At 34.5% G+C, this 19,080-nt stretch overlaps 2 protein-coding genes across 2 annotated transcripts; both read right to left on the reverse strand.

Moving 5' to 3' along the window:
• Nucleotides 1-2,203: 2,203 nt before the first annotated feature.
• Nucleotides 2,204-11,026, reverse strand: si:ch211-160b11.4. The gene is made up of 7 exons (XM_068218560.2): nucleotides 10,988-11,026; nucleotides 10,177-10,239; nucleotides 8,860-9,399; nucleotides 8,466-8,548; nucleotides 6,475-6,612; nucleotides 6,282-6,387; nucleotides 2,204-3,602 (listed from the first exon to the last, which is right to left on the reverse strand). The coding sequence occupies exons 2-7, from the start codon at nucleotides 10,211-10,213 to the stop codon at nucleotides 3,535-3,537; spliced, it is 972 nt and encodes a 323-aa protein (XP_068074661.1). The 5' UTR covers nucleotides 10,214-10,239; nucleotides 10,988-11,026; the 3' UTR covers nucleotides 2,204-3,534.
• LOC137490361 (uncharacterized) lies at nucleotides 10,381-18,336 on the reverse strand. Its single transcript, XM_068218561.2, has 7 exons — nucleotides 18,220-18,336; nucleotides 15,901-15,965; nucleotides 14,554-15,417; nucleotides 14,304-14,386; nucleotides 13,873-13,961; nucleotides 13,666-13,771; nucleotides 10,381-12,248 (listed from the first exon to the last, which is right to left on the reverse strand). The coding sequence occupies exons 2-6, from the start codon at nucleotides 15,935-15,937 to the stop codon at nucleotides 13,666-13,668; spliced, it is 1,179 nt and encodes a 392-aa protein (XP_068074662.2). The 5' UTR covers nucleotides 15,938-15,965; nucleotides 18,220-18,336; the 3' UTR covers nucleotides 10,381-12,248.
• Between the last annotated feature and the right edge of the window lie 744 nt (nucleotides 18,337-19,080).

A 19,080-nucleotide genomic window follows, 5' to 3' on the forward strand; every position in this document is an offset into this window, starting at 1 on the left:
ATTATTATTATTATTATTATTATTATTATTATTATTATTATTATTATTATAATTTAATGTTATGTAATGTCATAAAATAAAATATTATAATTATTACATCTGGACACATTTGTCCCCCAATCATAGAGCAGTCCAGCAGTCAAATTTATATATATTTTTAGTTGTAAATTTATTTTAAGAATTTAACTAATCATTTAAAAGTAGAGATTGTATTAAGATAGAAGATAGAAAAGACATGTTATGAGATACAAAAACATCTAAATAAATAAAAATTTTATAAAAGTATAAGGGGTGCAGTTTTGTACTGTTGGGCCCCAAAAAGTCCCAAAATAGAATTAAAATGTGCTGGTTTTAATGGGTCGCAATGTTGTAAAATGATCATTTTTATGTAGATGTCTGTGATAGCCTAGATTATTTTGTTTTGTTTTGTTTTCAGCTGAGAAATAAAATTAAGACATATCTGTGAGATTATGCTTTGTTTAGTAGGGAAATAACATTTATAATTGATCACATTAATTACATTGAGTTGCATTCATTCATTTTGCAGCTCTAGCGGATTTTAGTTTACTTCATATCGACTGAACTGTAAATAAAAATAAATAAATAAAAGAAGAAAGCGTGCATTTTAGGCTGTTGTGACCCATGGCTGGGAATGCTTACGATCCCCAAATCACTAATATATTTAAACCACTGTAACCCCAAATTCAACATGATTTAACCACACTATGCTTAGTTTAAAAGATGGCACTTGTAGTAAATCTGTGGTTATAGCTTTCACAATCTGAGCTCTACTTATAAAGCTAAAGTCACAAACCTGTTTGAAATTCTGTTGAACACAAAAGAAGTTATTTGGAAAAAGGTTGGAAACTTTAAAGCGTTGAGTTAGATTGTATTTGTTTTCCGTTCCATGGCAGTTAATGGTTATGCTTTTTCAACATTATTCAAAATATCTTCTTTAGAACTGACCATAACATGCATAACAAGTACATTTTTAATTTTGAGTGAGATATCACTTTAAGGGTGAGTATATTGTCATTAAATGTTCATTTTAGGGTCTAATTCACCATCGTTTCACACTGAATATCTTTGGCAACATAATTCAGAGTTAACAACACAAAAGCTCAGGAGCAAAGTGTCACAGCTCTGGTTAAAAATAAAGTTAATTCCACTAATTAATTGCAAGTGTCAAGCGTTCCTTTGCCTGGTGTTAAAAGCAGTGTTTACAATTATGATATCTCTGGGTTGAGCTCAGTGAGAAAAGCCTATAATTCAATTTCTGAGAAACATTTAAACATCTGAGAATTTAATAATTCTGTTTCTAATTAGGGCTTTTGCTTCTGTCTCTAGTTAAATTTAGTTCACCTAAAATAAAAATGATTTAATCATTTACTCACCACTCCACTTGTTCAAAGCTATGAGCTTTTTTCATTTGTTGAATACAAAAGAAGATAATTTGATTAATGTTGTAACCAAACAGTGGATCAAGCCATTGACTTCCAAAATATTTTTTCCTACTATGAAGGTCAACAGCTATTGAATAAAAATATATTTTAAATTAAGGTTGAATGAATGGTCATTTTTTTCATCATTCCATTGATTTAAATGCAGCAGGTAAAATAAGTATTGAGCATGTGATGATTTTTTTTCTAGTAAGTATATCTCTAATACTGCTGTTGACATGAAATTGACAATCCAAACATATAAAGTTATCTGTTGTTTGGGTGAATCTTCTTTCTGTCTATTAAAGCTGGTCATAGTTGAGACCAACAAATTGGTCAAGATTTTTATTCTCTGTTGAAGTACGAAAAAAAAAACCCTCACACCTGAGCAATACATGTGACATTGGTTTCCTTGAATATGTTTGGGATCATTGCTTTGCTGAAATGTCCTCCCTGCTTTGAGACTGAGGCACCTAATCTTCATACTGACGAGGGGCAGGGCTGCTTTCTAACTACTGAGAGATTTCAGCTGCTGTCTGGGCTTTCGCTGCCTTTTTACACCTCGCTTTTTTATGTGTTTAATGCTTTTGTCCCTGTCATTAAATTTTACTACACAAACTTAATTTCTAAATTATTTAGATTAGTTGTCTTTGTATGTGTGGATCACATTGATTGTTACAGATATCTGGTCAAATTTTTACGTCAACAGCACCTTTAGAAACATGTCTCCAGAGAAAATTGGTGATGCTTTCAGTACGTTTTTTACCCACTTTATTTTGCAAAATAAAAATAACAAATAACATATGTTTGCATATAGCATTCATTGAATTAATTGAGGTATAAATGCAGTCATTAATCATCTATATCTTATTAAAATGTTAATGTTAAAGGTAAGTCCTCTAGATGGGAAAGAGACCACCATGAGGCCCTTCTGTGTGAGGTTGTAATATTCACAGAGAAAACTATTTTCAGATCTTCTGGATGAACAAATCAATCTTTTTTGAGTTGTGCAATTTAGTACAACTACTTGATGTCAGTTTCCACAAATCATAGCAATATCTATAAAGATCGACTTTTACATACAAACCCCGATATGAAACAGAACTCTGACATACACTAGTTGTAATGTTAGTTTTGATAAGTAATATATATTCTTTCAATTTAAAAGTGATGCTGGTGGCACAGAAACGACACACTTTAGCGCTAATACCTTCTGCGCTACAGTTTAACATTATGCCTCTCCCAGGATTCAACACTGGCTTCACAACAAATGCATCTGTCAGACCAAGTGACTCTCTCTTTAGCCCATAGGTGATGCATTGAAACATGGGAATCCCGGCATTCCTGGCCATATGATGGGATGGAAAAACGGCCTTCATTGTAGGCTCACAGTGATGAGAGCTATTAGCGTACCAGCGCCTGCTAAAGCCTCTGTGAAGCTTTAGTGAAAAGCTCTGTGAGGATTTAACATCCAGTGACCTTTCAGTTAACAGCTAAATGAGTCAACTACTGGCATGAAAATTACAACCTTACACACAGTAATAAAATACAAGACGTGTATGGCAATAAAAGTCAATTTTAGTTAATGCCATTCTACAGCTTTATTTCAACAGACGAGAAGGGATGTACAGGATGGTTTTATTAAGTAGAAAAACACTTAAAACAATACAATGCTGTATTAACCTGATTAATGTATCAGTTGTTGTTCATAAAATGTATGTTTTCATTATTGTTTTTAATGTAAACCATGGCAAATTTAATAAAATCAGTTTTAATAACTTATGAAGTATTATAAAATATTAATTTTAATACATTCAATGCATTTCACCCATGGTTACACTTTGCACTTTACAAAAGTATCTGTGTAGTGGGTTAGGTCAGTGTTTCTCAACCACGTTTCTTGAGGACTACCAACACTACATGTTTTTGATGTCTCTTTTGTCGGTCACACCCATTACAGGTGTTTAGGTCTTTGCTAATGAGTTGATGATCTGAATCAGGTGTGTTTGGTTAAGGAGACACGGAAATGTGCAGAGCTGGTGGTCTCATAGGAATGTGGTTGAGAAACACTTTGATAGGTGAATCTTCTTGCTGTCTAAACTGGACAGGAACAGACGAACGGTCTTGTTAGAAAGCACGCTACGTCATTGAACCCCACTCGATCTAGCAAAAGAAATCACATTTTGTTAGGTTTATTAAAAAAACTTGTTGATAAGAAAAGGTCAGGCAAAATTTGCTGAATTTTTTGTTACTTCTGCACTGCTTTTTGTAAAAATGTGCAATGTATGTGGAATAATTTGGGTAACCTAAACCATTAAATAAAACAGAATAACTTTTTAAAATTTACTTGAGGCTTAGAAAGCAGATCAAATTATACTAAGGGTGCTAAAACTTGGTCCTGGAAGGCCGGTGTTTTGCAAAGTTTAATTACAACCTTAATCATAATATGGAGTCAATCTAGGGTCATATATTTTTACAAAATAAAAGAAAGTTTTGCAAACAAAAAGTAGGCCTATTTAGCATAAATAAATAAATAAATGTAAATTTTTGAGAAATAAAAATGAATTTTGCTAACAAAAATAAAGAACTGCAAATAAAAAATCAAGCAGTGCAAAAATTTTTAAAATAAAATATTTGCAAAAAAAAACAAAACAAAGATATATACTTGCAAAACATTTTTATAGCATTGCTACAAAACTCATCCAGTCAATTGCAACGCTCATTTTAATTAGCTTTTTAGTCAACTGTGAGTTTGCAATGCTGTTTTCAATTTGCACTTCACGTTTTTGCGCGCTTCACTTTGTGATCCTGATTTGACAAGAGGGCGGAGTCAAGGGAACTTGAGCAATTATGGCAGGCACGGACCTGCCTTAAACGTCGTAATTACCTGGAGACACAGCATCACAGAGGTGGTTTTACAGCCCAGTAGGTCGGTGCCTGCGGTAAAAACCCAAGTTCCTTTGACTCCACCCCCTTGTTTTGCAAATACACATAGTTTATTTTTTTATTGCAAATAGTTTAGCAAATAGAAACTGCTTGATTTTAATTCCATTATTTCTGTTCTTTTTTGTTTGCAAATGTCATTTTATTGCCTTTCCCTTTGCAGTTCTTTATTTTTGATAGCAAAATTAATTTTTATGTCTCAAAAAAAGTATTTTTGTTTTCGATTTTTGTGGATTTGCATTTATTATTATATATTTTTTTGCTCAATACTTTATTTTTTGTTTGCAAAAATGTATTTTATTTTGCAAGCACATATGGCCATAGACTCCATACTAAGGGCTCTATTTTGACGGTCCATGCGCAGAGCGCAAAACGCAGGGCGCAAACGCTTTCAGGGTGTGTCAAAACGCATTTTTGCTAATTTAAGGACGGTAAAATCCGCTTTGCGCCGTGGCGCATGGTCTAAAAGGGTTGAGTTTATTTTCTTAATGAGTTATAGGTGTGTTTTGAGAATAAATCAATAAGAGTCTCATCTCCCATTCCCTTTAAGAGCCAGTTGCTTCGCGCCATAAAACTGAGCATTTCACTAGCAAACAGTTAACAGTTAACAGTTTTTAAACAGAAAACTGTTAAACAGAGCATCTACTGCGTGAGAATGAGAGATAATGGAACTACTTTCACTTTCGCTCTTGGATAGGAAAACCTTTACGCACAGACACCAATTAGCCTATAAATAAATAATTTCGTTTGTTAAGCGCAAATATAAGTTTCAAAACTATTTCTAAATTCAGTTCTAATTTCCAACAAACTAATAAATGAACAATAATAACGAAGTGTGCTCAAAAACCTGAGTTATATCCTAAAACACATGCTGTGCCCCATATGGTCTACAACCTGACAGGTGGGCAAATCTAAGCTTGTTTTTAAAAAACAAATATAAATATGGATATAATAAATAATACTGCTAATAATAATAACATTATAAAAAAGCAAATTGTTATGAATGAACTGAAAAAGCCTCCCGAGATGAAGAAGACATAAAAGCAGTGATTTTTCATATTTATGTAAGCTAGAAAATAATATGTTTTGTAATATTTTAATCCTTTATATTTATATCCTATATCTATTCTTATTATATCCTATATATATATCCTTAATATTTAAATTTTTTCATATGTAAAGATATTTGCCTATTGCTCTCTTGTGCGTATTAAACAGTGTGTAAATGAGGCGCAACTCTGCGCCGGAGTTTAGACCGGGTTTGTTTTGGTCTAATGAAAAATCTATTATAGTTTCTCAAAATAGCGACGCGCCAGCAGTGCGCCTCAGAACGCCTTACTTTTTAGACCAGAACGCCTATGGGCGCACATATGAGCGCTAATGCATTTGCTATTTAAACAGCGTATAGCGCAACGCCTCAAAACGACTCTTGCGCCAAGCTGAAACTAGCAAAAGACTATTGCGCCGCGCCTTGCTCCACATTGCGCCGGGTGTATGATAGGGCCCTTAATCAGACACCTGGACTGGCTAATCAAGCTCTTATGGGCTTTTTAGAAACATCCTTGCAGGTGTGTTGAGGCAAGTTTGAGCTAAAATCTGCAGGACCGAGTTTGGACGCCCCTGATTAATACCCACTTGTTTGGTATACAAAGCAAGTCTCTTATATATTTTATCTACTAAAAGACAAAAAGTAATACCTATAAAAGCTGTTTTGTAAATAAATCATAGAAAATTAGCGTGTAAGTCAATAACATTACTGAAATAAATATAAAAATTTGATACATTTATGTTTACACACACATTTATATTAGTAAATAAATAGTAAATCTATGGATATCTATAGATTTCTGCATGGGCCTAAGGTATAGATTATACTCTTGGATTATCTGTGACACTTACATAGTATCTCAATGCAATCCTCATTTCCACCCAGATTATTTGGTTCTCCAGAAAAAAAGCCATTGTAGGTCCACGGCTCTCCATCCAACCATGTAAAAGTATTTGTCTGTCAAAGCAGGAAAGTGACTTAATAGTTGGACATATATAAAGGAGAAATAATAAACTATTATAAAACATAAACAAATGAACGTACACCAATGATTCTCCTTCCTCCAAGCCATGTGTCAGAGCGGCTGCTGTACCGGTCCATTAGATTATAGATTTCAGCACGAATAAAGCTGCTTGTCACGGAAGCCAGGTGACCATTAGGACAGCCTTTTTGGCATTGTAACTAAGGTGAAACAGACGTTATAAAGTGAAAGGAATAACTATTAATGAATTTCATAACAAATAGTTAAATGCAGTGTTGAGGAAAGTTACTTTAAATCTTTTAAAAATGAACTAAATGTGTCATTCAGTTACTCAGCACAAATGTTGAAAACCAGTGATTTGGGAGCAGCTTATTCACTTTAAAATCAGCAGTACACACTGTAGTACACACTGTATATCTACTTACAGGCAATCCAAATTAAAAGCTAGCTGGTTTTGGGTTTGAAAATAATTATATTGAAGGATTCGGATTTCTGCTTTCCAGTCCATCTCATCATGGACCAACATTTATCCTTTTCATCATCCTGTTTCTTAGTATTTAACTGTGAATTGATTTTAATTAATGAATAAGTTAACACATTGCTTAATATAAGAATGTTCAGTGCATTTGCCTGTCTCTTTATACCTATTTTCAGGAGCCAGCAAACTAGGTCAGAGGTCATGGAGATCTTGAGTGGAACTGAGGACTGGAAACAACTGTTTCTATTGTTATTACTATGAGTTAATACTGTCTAAAATGTCTAAAGTGATTTTGCTATAGTTTTACGGTTGAATCTTTTAAAGTGATTCTACTTTTTATTCAAGATAGACTTTGTGTAGTAAGAATATAACTGCCTGAATGTAAATTATACCAGTTTTTAACCAGTTTTGATAAAGACGGCTGACGGTACACTCAGCCTTGGATAAGAAACAGATTATACGTAAAGTGTGTGTGTTCTATTTGATTGTTGATCCGTTTCACAGGTCTGGAGTCAGCTCTAGTCAGTCTAAAGGGTGTCTGACGTTTATGTTTAGATATTGTTCAGAATTGTACGCACGAACCTCACGTGGAAATGTTCCTAGTCTATCTGTGTTTTAACCAATCAGGTTAGAACACCTTTATGTATGACGCAGTTAATGACGTTATGTGAGAGTATAATTGTTATTGATTGGTGATTGTAAGCAGAGCGGCCTAGGAACTCATTGCGAGTGTTGAAGCTGGCTTCTGCGAATGAAACTGCAAACTATCTTCAGTAAACTTGATTTATTTATTTAAATCTCTGACTCCGGCTCTTCTTCATCTACCAGACCGGTCATTCTTTGGGTTAAACTGTAAACTATCCTAACAATATAAATTATATAGATATATAAAGAATAATAATAATAATAATAATAATAATAATAATAATAATAATAATAATAATAATAATAATAATAATAATAATTGTATACAGTTGAAGTCAGAATTATAAGCCCCCCTGAATTATTAGCCCCCCTGTTTTTCCCCCATTTCTGTTCAACGGAGAGAAGATTTTTTCAACACATTTCTATAGTTTTATTAACTCATTTTTAATAACTGATTTATTTTATCTTTGCCATGATGACAGTAAATAATATTTGACTAGATATTTTTCAAGACACTTCTATATAGCTTAAAGTGACATTTAAAGGCTTAACTAGGTTAATTAGGTTAACTAGGCAGGTTAGGGGAATTAGGCAAGTTATTGTATAATGATGGTTTGTTCTGTAGACTATCAAGAAAAATATATAGCTTGAGAGGGCTAATAATATTGATCTTAAAATGGGTTTTAAAAAATTAAAAACTGCTTTTATTTCAGCAAAAATGAAACAAAAAAGACTTTCTCGAGAAGAAAAAAATATTATCAGACGTACTGTGAAAATGTTCTTGCTCTGTTAAACATAGTTTGGGAAATATTTAGAAAAATAAAGAAATATTCAAAGGGTGGCTAACAATTCTGACTTAAACTGTATAAAAAAACAAGAAAAAAAATGAAAATGTAATGTTTTTTTAACAAATGAAAATGACATTTATACCTCAGCATCACTGGCATTGAGCTTTCTTGTGAAGAACTCGTAACATGTGTGCTGCACGGTGAATCCTCTACAACGGCGCCTACCTGAGGACATTTCAGCACATTGCAATTATCATCACACACTTTTTATCGGCAACTGTTTAAAGTGAACCTAAATGTATAGTTCACTCAAAAACGTAACATTATCAACATTTACTCATATTTTGAAGAATGCTTTAAACCAGTATTCATAGCAGTGGCTTTTCAAAGTCGGAAAAATATTACTATTAAAGTCAATGGCGTTTGCAACATTCTTCAAAATATGAGTAAATGATGACTGAATTTGACACTTTTGGCAAACAATACTTTTAAACCTATACAGTCCTAAAACTATTATCATCTAATGCGCGTTTTACCTTTTTGTAACGCCATTCGCTGTTTTCTGCCAGGATTCATGTCTACTTCTGATTCTTCAACCACTATATAGTCTGCTTGAAGTGTGGGCTCCTCAGACTGGAATTCCACAGGTTCCTCCACAGGCTCCACCACAGGCTCCACCACAGGCTTCTCCACAGATTCCTCCACAGGCTCCACTACAGGCTCCTCCACAGGTTCATCCACAAGCTCCTCCACAAGCTCCTCCACAGGCTCCTCTACCAGTTCCTCCACAGGTTCCTCCACAGGCTCCTCCACGGGCTCCTCCACAAGTTCATTCACAGGCTCCTCCACAGGTTCGAGGTTAGTGTTCAGCAGTGTTTCTGCCTGTAGTTCTGTCTCTGGTGCTTCTTCAGTCAGATAATCTGCATTTAGCTCTGGTTCTTCCAACAGCACTGATGCCTCTTCTGTGTGTTTGTGCTCCTCTGTTGTTTCAGGCTCCAGCAAGACTGAATCAGGCTCCAGCAAACCTTCATCCTGCTTCAGAGGAGCTTCTTCTGCTTCTGTGAGATGTACTGTTGCTATAGAAAGAAATTTGTAAATAAATTATCTAGCAATGAATCAATTTGATATTTTATTTTCATTATTTCTATGACCTATATTACTATAATCGTACATCATTGTAATTAAATTCAAATGAGTAACTGTAGAAATGTGTAAGTCAATGAATAATTATAATTATAGATATTAAAATAATAAGTTGACAACAGAAATGAAATATTTACTAAATATGTATACTAATTATATTTTACAATCATTCTTGAGAGAATAGTTCACCCCACAAGGAACATTTACTCACTATTTACTTACCCTCAAGTGGTTCCAAACCTGAGTTTCTTTCATACTGAGTATAAAGGAAGATATTTTAAAGAATGATAAAAATTGGTAACCATTGACTTCCATAGAAAAAAAGTTACAGGTTTCCAACATTTCTTTTTAAATAATATCATTTGTGTTCAACAGAAAAACTTAAACAGGTTTGTGACAAGTAAAGGGTGAGTAAATGATAGCAGAAACAAGTCTTTAAAAAAAAAAGTCTTTTTTTTACAGTTTGAGAAGGGCGTCCTTATTTGGGGGTTTGTTACAGCTAAAAGATAAAGTCTTTGCATTATTAGACTCTAATCCACTATAAAAATAGCTATATTTTAAATGAATGAGCCAATTCCAAAACAAAACAAAATGCATGTCATATAGGTTACAGAAAGCTCCAAAACGATACAGTAAATATAGGGCAAGCTGTTAAATATTAAACTCACAGTAAATGTTAACTGCACGTGTAACTAAAGCATAGATACTACCTGATAAGATGATAACCAGCGAGAGTATTTTCCTCATCTTGAAAAAAATATCCAGAGTTCCTTCTGCAAAGAGATGATTTAGTAATAAAGCCAACATAACTCGGATACTGTAGTCTTTTTATTATAACAATTTATAATATGAGAATTAAAGAGAGGGTACGAATGAAGGCAAACTATTGAAATGACAGGTAAACATTTTATTTTGATGCAATTTTGTACGTTTTCAAAACTGCATCACTTTTTTATTCATTTTTTTTTTGTTAGTACAAAACCACAAAGTATTCTTTTCCCAACACAAAGTAGAAAAAGAATATAGTGTTGAATTTATACAAATTTCATTCACAGTAACTTCCTTGCTGTCATCTTCCTTCCTCTCCGTTACCATAGTGTTGGGTTTTAGAGATTCAAATAAATGTTCTTATGATTTTCTGATTCAAAAATGATTGTTAGCACTGAAAAAAGTCAATAAAAAAATGAAAGCATTTTAAAGCGACTTTATTTTGCAATTCTTAAAGATGGACTAGCAGTGTTGCAAATGTGATTAATTTGAAGTTTTGTACAAAATGTTTTGAAAATGTTACCTTTCATGATAAAAGTGCACCAACACAAAATCCTCCACAAAAAAAATCAAATGAAAAGAAACTAAAATGACATAGTTCCATTTACTGTAAGATGTTATTAACATTACTTAATCAAACAATTACACCAGTTACATTTAAGGGAATGATGAGAAGGTATTGCAGAAACAAAATCACTACTAAAGGAAAGAAAGAAAATATCTACATAAATATATACAGTAAGTTATTCTCACCAGTGCTGATCTTGTAGGTCTGTAGTGTGTTCCTTTCTGTGCTATGAGAACAAATCTGTGCTGCTTATAAAGGATATTTATGACTGTTTATGGCTTTAGTCTTGTCACGTGTCTGAGCTTACAATAGCTACTGCTATTTTATTTTATATTGCTCACTGTTACATTTCCTTATTGTTTCCAGAATATAGATCTAGAATACTTCATTTTGAGCTGTTAGTGTGTGGCGCAGCTGTGTTCTAATGGTTACAGTTGAATTTGTGATCCAGAAGTCACAGGTTAGATACTTGGCATCAGTAGTGATTACAGGTGGAGGGAGTGAATAACCAGCGCTCTCCTCTACCTTCTGTGTTGCTTTGATGAAAGGATCTGTGAGGATTTAACATTGAGGGACATCTTGGTTAACAGCTAAATTAGTTAACAACTGAAATTCAAATTACAATCATAGATGTAGTAAGACAATACAATGAAAAACATTTGTATGGTAAACATAATTTTTTTAAATTCAATTTGAATCATTTTACAGCTTTTTGAATGTACATGAAGTAAAAGTTATGAACAGGATTTAGTATGTAAACAAATAACTTTAAAAAATGCAATATTTACCAAAATTAATCAGTTGTGTGTGTGTGTGTGTGTGTGTGAGTGTGCGTGCACAGTTGAAGTCAGATTAGCCCCCCTACAGCAGGGCGTAAGGTTATAACTGAATTTGGTTGTAGTTTTGTGTATAGTAACTAAGTTTTTAATCTCTTATAAAGTTTTTGGATAAATTAATATTTCTGAAAAATACATGCACAAGTTTGATGACAAGCTTGCAAAAGTTTATGTGAGGCTATGTCTGCAACACTTTTGCATATTTATAAGCATGACCTTTGCTTTCCTGCACAGTTTTACTACAGTGCCATCTTTAGTGGTCAGGAGAGGTGAAAACCTTTTGCTAATATAACTAAATGGTTTGGTCAATGACAGGTGACAGGTCTCTAGGTTCTGAGAAATCAAGTAGAAAGATAGCCAGTTTTCCCCATCTTAGTCATGTGGATATTGCCCATTTACAATATTATCAATATTTACAAAACACATTGGCTTGATTTTCTTATTTGGATCATCTTCTGAGCATGCTGGTTTACAAGTTTGTTGACGGGCAATCTTTTAATGCGTACAAAATGTTGATGGCATGATTACATCTGAGGCTGTATCTAAACTGGACAGGAACAGATGATTGGTTTGGATATTGAGCACGGTACATCATTAAATCCCAGATTACCTGAAAAACAGACAAAGTTTGATTTACTGAGAACAGGAGAACAGATAGTAAGTTATAAACTACATAAACAGCATAAGTTATAAATTATAACATTTAACCGTCTAAAATGTGCGACTTTTTTAGGTTGGCATACGTGCTATAAGTGTTGTAGATCATGCTAGATCATGCTACAAATATACCTGCAGTGTACTAAAATGTTAACAGGTTAAGTCATGCATGAAATGTTCTTATTGTGTTAAAATGTTAGCAATGTTAATTAATGCTGGCAGTGTGATATATCTCTAAACATGCTTCATGCAGTGTGGTTAATCATGTTAGAAATGGCATGCTAAGCCATGCTAGCATTATTCTAACCTTAATTAAAAACATGCTAACAATATGCTAAAACATTAAACCACTAGTGTGGCACATCTAGCATGTTAACGATGTGCTAGTTGACTGATTTTGTGCTAGGGCTGGGCGATTTTGCCTATTAATTGAACATTTTAACTCAATTACATTTAATGAATGATTATTTTATTTATTTATTTAATTTTTGGTCTCTCATAGTTCACTGACAGGTTTTGTACAGTAAATATGCTCACATATTACTAGCGCAAGATTTTTAAATGTAGGATGCAATTCTTGATTTTAAAATAATTGAAGTAAACACACTATTTATGATTCTTTATTGAACATCAATGCAGAACAACTCAAATTAAACACACATTGCCTAAAACACGTCTCTCTGAGCCACCCACCCTCGTCACTGCTACTAAACCGACCAATCACAAAGTGTCCACTACACGTCCATGTGATGTGTAGTTAAATTTTTTTGAGAGGGGTGCGAGTATGCAAAGGCTGTGGGTTCTTGGCAGATGTATAATATCAGAATAATATAATAAGTATAAATTAGCCTTAGACGACGCAGTGGTGCAGTTGGTAGTGCTGTCGCCAGCAAGAAAATCGCTGGTTTGAGCCTTGACTGGGTCAGTTGGCATTTCTGTGTAGAGTTTGCATTGGGTTTCCCTTGGGTGCTCTGGTTTCCCCCACAGTCCAAAGACATGCGGTACAGCTGAATTAGGTAGGCTTAATTGTCCGTAGTGTATGAGTGTGAATGAGTGTGTGTGGATGTTTCCCAGAAATGGGTTGCAGCTGGAAGGGCTGCTTAAAAACGTGCTCGATACGTTGGCGGTTCATTTCGCTGTGGCGACCCTGGATTAATAAAGGGACTAAGCCGAAAACAAAATGATTGATTGAATGAAATTAGCCTGAACAGAGCGAGGTAACAAGACTCCACACACGATAGGGAAAGTATAAAAAAAAAAGACCTTAAAAAAAATTTGTTTGAATATAAGTTCTGAATGTCGATTTCGATTACTTTTGGATCAATCGCCCAGCCCTATTTTGTGCAATGTTGTTCAGCAGGAACACTTACTCAGTATCTCAACACAGTTTTCCTGTCCATTAACATTATTGGGCTCACCAACACTCCAGCCATTAAAGCTCCATGGCGATCCATCCAGCCATGTAAAAACATTAGTCTGTCAAAAACAGGAAAGAGACTTACTAGTGGGGCAGATATGGAAGAGAAAGGAAGAAAATCATGTGACAATGTGAAACATTTCAAGTCAGGCCTCCATACCGTCTCATGAGCTTCCCTATTTCATCACGAATTAAGCTGCTTGTCACAGAGGCCAAGTGGCCATTTGGACAATTCTGTTGACATTGTAACTAAAGAGAAAAATAGTTGTTATTATGAGAAAACTAAAGAGAATTTGGTTTTGTATAATATCTTTCTTTCTGGATCTCAAATCTGATTGGCTGAGGGGTTCCATTATGATGTTATACCAGAAATGATTCACTACTCATATCACAGTGACTGACCTATAATTTTACAAATGCTATTGTTGTTGTGAAACAGAGAAGCCTGGCACTATAACCTTGTTATTTTGTCCCAAATATTTGGGCTTATATGATACTTGAATGTCCTGCCAGAATCATTTAAATAGACACTATACGCTTCAAGAGATGCTTCTTTGTTATAATCATAGCTAGTGAAAATGGCATTCATACCTCAGCAGCATCAGCATAAAGGGGTCTTGTAAAGAATTGGTAACATTTGCCTTGTAGGATGAATCCTCTGCAAGTCCACCTCTCTGTAGGAGTATAAACACATTACAGTCATTGTCACGTTTATCTTTTACATTACAATTCAGCTGCTTACAGTGATGCTGATGATATTTATTCCGTTATGCTAATATCAGACCTGCTTGCTTTGCACACAATACTAAAAGTAGTTATTATCAAGGCAAAGGTGTCTTACGGTTTTGTAACATCATTTGCTGTTTCTTGCCAGGGTTTAATTCTACTTCTGGTGTGGGCTCCTCTTCTAACACATTTTCAGATTCCACTTCAAACTGGTATTTCACAGGTTCCTCCACAGGCTCCTCAACAGGTTCCTCCACAGGTTCCTCCACAGGCTCTTCCACAGGTTCCTCCACAGGCTCTTCCACAGGTTCCTCCACAGGCTCTTCCACAGGTTCCTCCACAGGCTCTTCCATAGGTTCCTGCACAGGCTCCTCCACAGGTTCCTCCCCAGGCTCCTCCACAGGTTCCTCCACAGGCTCCTCCACAGGTTCCTCCACAGGCTCCTCCACAGTTTCCTCCACAAGCTCCTCCACAGGTTCCTTCACAAGTTTCTCAATAGGTTCTTCCCCCGGTTTCTCCACAGGTTCCTCCACAAGCTCCTCCACAGATTCCTCCACAAACTCCTCAATAGGTTCCTCCCCCGGTTTCTCCACAGGCTCCTCCACAGGTTCCTCCACAGGCTTCTCCACAGATTCCTCTACAGGTTCCTCCACAAGCTCATCCACAGGTTCCTCCACAAGCTCCTCCACTGCTTTAAGGTGTGTGTTTAGCAGTGTTTCTGCCAGTAGTTCTTTCTCTGGTGCTTCTTCAGTCAGATAATCTGTATTAAGCTGTGGTTCCTCCAACAGCACTGATGCCTCTTCTGTGTGTTTGTGCTCCTCTGTTGTTTCAGAATACAGCAAACCTTCATTCTTCTTCAGAGGAGCTTCTTCTGCTTCAGTGAGATGTACCGTCGGTTCTTTTTTAATCGCTGGTAAAACATCCTCCTTTACCACATGATCAGGAAGGTGTTCATCTTGAAGGAGTGGAATGGCTGAGGCTATAGATAGCATTGATAGTAAACAGTCAATCAATTAAATAAAACTATTGTCAGTATTACTGAGATTTTATTAATATAGATAGGTTTCTAAGCTGTAACCAGTAACACATGCTTTAAAAAGTAGAACATTTGATGCATTATTAGAATTATGAATCTTAAAAATACATTCATTTTAAATTTATAAAAAAATGCTGTTTTTTTAAACTAGAGCTCCACAAGAAAGAGAGAGAGAGTAAATGTAAACATAATAAATATTTAATAAATTAGATTAAAATAAATATCCATACATTTATCTTGAAAAGTCAATTGAAAAACTACATAGGCTTATACCTAAATCCCACTCCTTTTAAAAATAAAACAAATAATCCAATACAGAAATGCATTAAATGGCTAAGAATACAGTAAATATATAGCAAACAACTGTTAAATATTTAATGTAAACTGCATGATAAATTAATGATATGGTAGCTACATACACTATACCTGATAAGGTGAGAACCAGCAGGAGTAATTTTCTCATCTTGCCAAAAATCTTCAAAGAGTTTCTTCTGCAAAGAGATGATTTAATAATAAAAACAACATAATTCAATATCTGTAGTATTTATCGTAAGAATAACTGTCAAGACATGCTAATTAAAGAGAGGACTAAAACAGAATAGAAAAAAATGTTTCGGTACAATTAGTTTTACATTTTTTAAATGCATTAAAATGTATTGTTTTCCACCCAAAACTATTTCAGCATGTTTTTAATTGTTAGTATGAAACAAAATAACAAAATATATTTTTCACAACACAAAATGTTTCATTGATTCATTCAACATTCAAAATTCAACATTTTGTGTATATTACATACCATGCATCATTTTATTACAGTTATTCTCAGTGGCTTTGGTGCATTTCTCACATTATTTACATTTGCACAACAGTTAATGCATTTCTCAATAAAGTCATTTGTGCACATCACAGTAGCAGTTTCTTATTCCTTCCAACAAATTGCAAATGCTTTTGGACATGCATCAATTGCTTTCATACAACTTTCATTGTTTTATTATCATTTGCTTATGTCATGTCAGTCAAAATGAACTAAACTTGTGAATGCTGAATAGTCATTTCTTATAAAACTAATAGTCCTCGCTTCATTACTTGAATCATTACATACAAAAATGTTGTCTAAATGTTTTAACTAGTTGTCAAAATCTGTCTAGCAAATCTTATAACATTTTAATTTCTTTTTTTTTTACTGAAAATGTCTAAATTAAACAATTTGATGATTTACAAAATGATTTACAGACCTGTTGTGAACCTGTTCAGTTCCAATATGTACTGCAATATTGTTTACAGTTGTGCACAGCTCTACCCAAATGAAGTTTCTGTTTGTTGTAAATAAGGGTGTGTTTATTCTTTTGCACAATGCTGTGAATAAATTAGAATTGTAAAGAGCAGATGCAGTAAAAAAAGTGAAACATGCATATTCAGTGTCTTGTACTCAGATTCCACACTAAACTCAGTGATGTCCAACTTTACTGTAATTTTCAAATGGTTGTGCTAATAGTATATAGTGCTGTCTTGAGCATTTTCAGGAAGTGTCTCCAAAATCGGACTTTTTTGCATTGGAATAAATGTCCAGTGTAAACTGTCATAATGAAATCATGACGAAGCCATTTGACTATCTTGTTCATAAACAATGCAGGACTGTTCATCCTGATGACACTGACACTATTGACTCGAATACTTGCTTTTGAGGAATGAGCTATCCATTTTGAGCAAGTGACATGCTTTTGCAGGTTATCAACTAGGTTTTGCAGTTTGTGCTAATTGTTTTGAGAAATGCATTAACTGTTGTGCAAATGTAAATAGTGTTGTGAGAAATGCACAAAAGCCACTGAGAAAAACTGTAATGTCAAACCATTCATTTGCTTCTTTTTTTCATTTGATTATATTTGATTTGCATATATTTTGATTTAGTTAAGCTGATGATTTATTATTTTATTTATATTTAACCCTTAAATATAATTTCTCTTAAAGAAAGAAAGATAGATTAATAGAACAATAAATGGATGGATGAATGAATGAATGGATGGATGGATGGATGGATGGATGGATGGATGGATGGATGGATGGATGGATGGATGGATGGATGGATGGACAGACGGACAAATAGATAGAATGATAAAAATAACGATAGATAGAATGATAGAATTATAGATAGAACGATAGATAGATAGATAGATGGTGAGATGGATAGATAAATAGATAGACAGACAGATATATAGATGGATGGATGGATGGATGGATGGATGGATGGATGGATGGATGGATGAATGGATGGATAGATGGAGGGACAGATGGACAGATAGAACGATAGATAGATAGAATGATAATTAGAACGATAGATATAGATAGTTAGATAGACAGACAGACAGACATAGAACGATGGATGGATGGATGGATGGATGGATGGATGGATGGATGGATGAATGGATGGATGGATGGATGGATGGATGGATGGATGGATAGACAGTCGGACAGATAGAACAATAAACAGACGGACGGACGGACGGACGGACGGACAGACAGACAGACAGACAGACAGACAGACAGACAGACAGACAGATAGACAGACAGATAGATAGACAGATAGATAGATAGATAGATAGATAGATAGATAGATAGATAGATAGATAGATAGATAGATAGATAGATAGATAGATAGATAGATAGATAGATAGATAGATAGGTAGATAGAACGAACAACAGACAGGCAGGCAGACAGACATGAGATACAAGGTAAGTTCTTCTCACCAGTGCTGATGTTGTAGGTCTGTATTGACTCTCGTGTGTTTCTGTGCTCTGAGCTCAAATCTGTCCTTCTTATAACGGATATTTATGAATTTTTAAATGACTTCTGTCATCACGTGCCTGAGATAACAATAATATTGCTTTCGCTATTACATTTCCTTATTGTTTTATTGCTAACTTTGAAGTTTGGACTTCTACATTACTTCAGTTTATAGTTCAGCATTGTTCTGCTTTCATTTGCTTGTTTGCTTTAATCACATCATTTTTTGAGAGGGATTGACTTTGATACTTCAAATATATTTTTCTAACATACTACATTGTTACCTTTAGCCTATTATGTATAATGTGCTGTCCATGTGTGTATGAGAGCATATGGATAGCATCACATGTGGACTTTACAGCAGCACAACAACTGACGCTGTGGACAGGTGCTGTGTGCATTGGCTATATCAGAATGCAGTGTCACACAGAGGAAAGTATACTATGGATAAAGCAGCTGTCAAGACTTTCATAAGCACAAGTCTCGCAATGAGTGTAAGGTCTCAAAAGAATCACACATGAACAATGCATCCCTGTTCTTCTGAAACCCAACCACAATGGAGAAAAGCAGGGCAAAGCTATAATACCATCTGTGATTATCTTAGTTGCACATGTTTGGGTTCTTCAGAATTGTACGGGGAAAAAACAACTGTAATATGCAAATCATTCCCTTGGAAGAGTAACCCATAAAACATGAAGCCAAAACGCATGGCACCACTAAATGACCACTGTAAATAAAGATCTGGCTCATAAGGCTGGTTTAGGCTTTATTTTTATTTCATTTTTACAGCCAAGGTAAAACGTGAAAATGTTTACCTGCATTAA

Source organism: Danio rerio, chromosome 9 (assembly GCF_049306965.1).
Source record: "Danio rerio strain Tuebingen ecotype United States chromosome 9, GRCz12tu, whole genome shotgun sequence".
Taxonomy (NCBI): domain Eukaryota; kingdom Metazoa; phylum Chordata; class Actinopteri; order Cypriniformes; family Danionidae; genus Danio; species Danio rerio.

Excerpts from the sequence above, each read along its gene's own strand:
- si:ch211-160b11.4 (XM_068218560.2), bottom strand. The coding sequence starts at position 10,213 with ATGAGGAAAATACTCTCGCTGGTTATCATCTTATCAG. Across the intron at positions 9,400-10,176 it reads GCTGGTTATCATCTTATCAG|CAACAGTACATCTCACAGAA; the intron begins GTAGTATCTATG and ends TTCTTTCTATAG. Across the intron at positions 6,388-6,474 it reads GAGGAAGGAGAATCATTGGT|ACAAATACTTTTACATGGTT; the intron begins GTACGTTCATTT and ends CTGCTTTGACAG.
- LOC137490361 (XM_068218561.2), bottom strand. The coding sequence starts at position 15,937 with ATGAGAAAATTACTCCTGCTGGTTCTCACCTTATCAG. Across the intron at positions 14,387-14,553 it reads GCAAATGATGTTACAAAACC|AGAGGTGGACTTGCAGAGGA; the intron begins GTAAGACACCTT and ends ATACTCCTACAG. Across the intron at positions 13,962-14,303 it reads TTTATGCTGATGCTGCTGAG|TTACAATGTCAACAGAATTG; the intron begins GTATGAATGCCA and ends TTTTCTCTTTAG.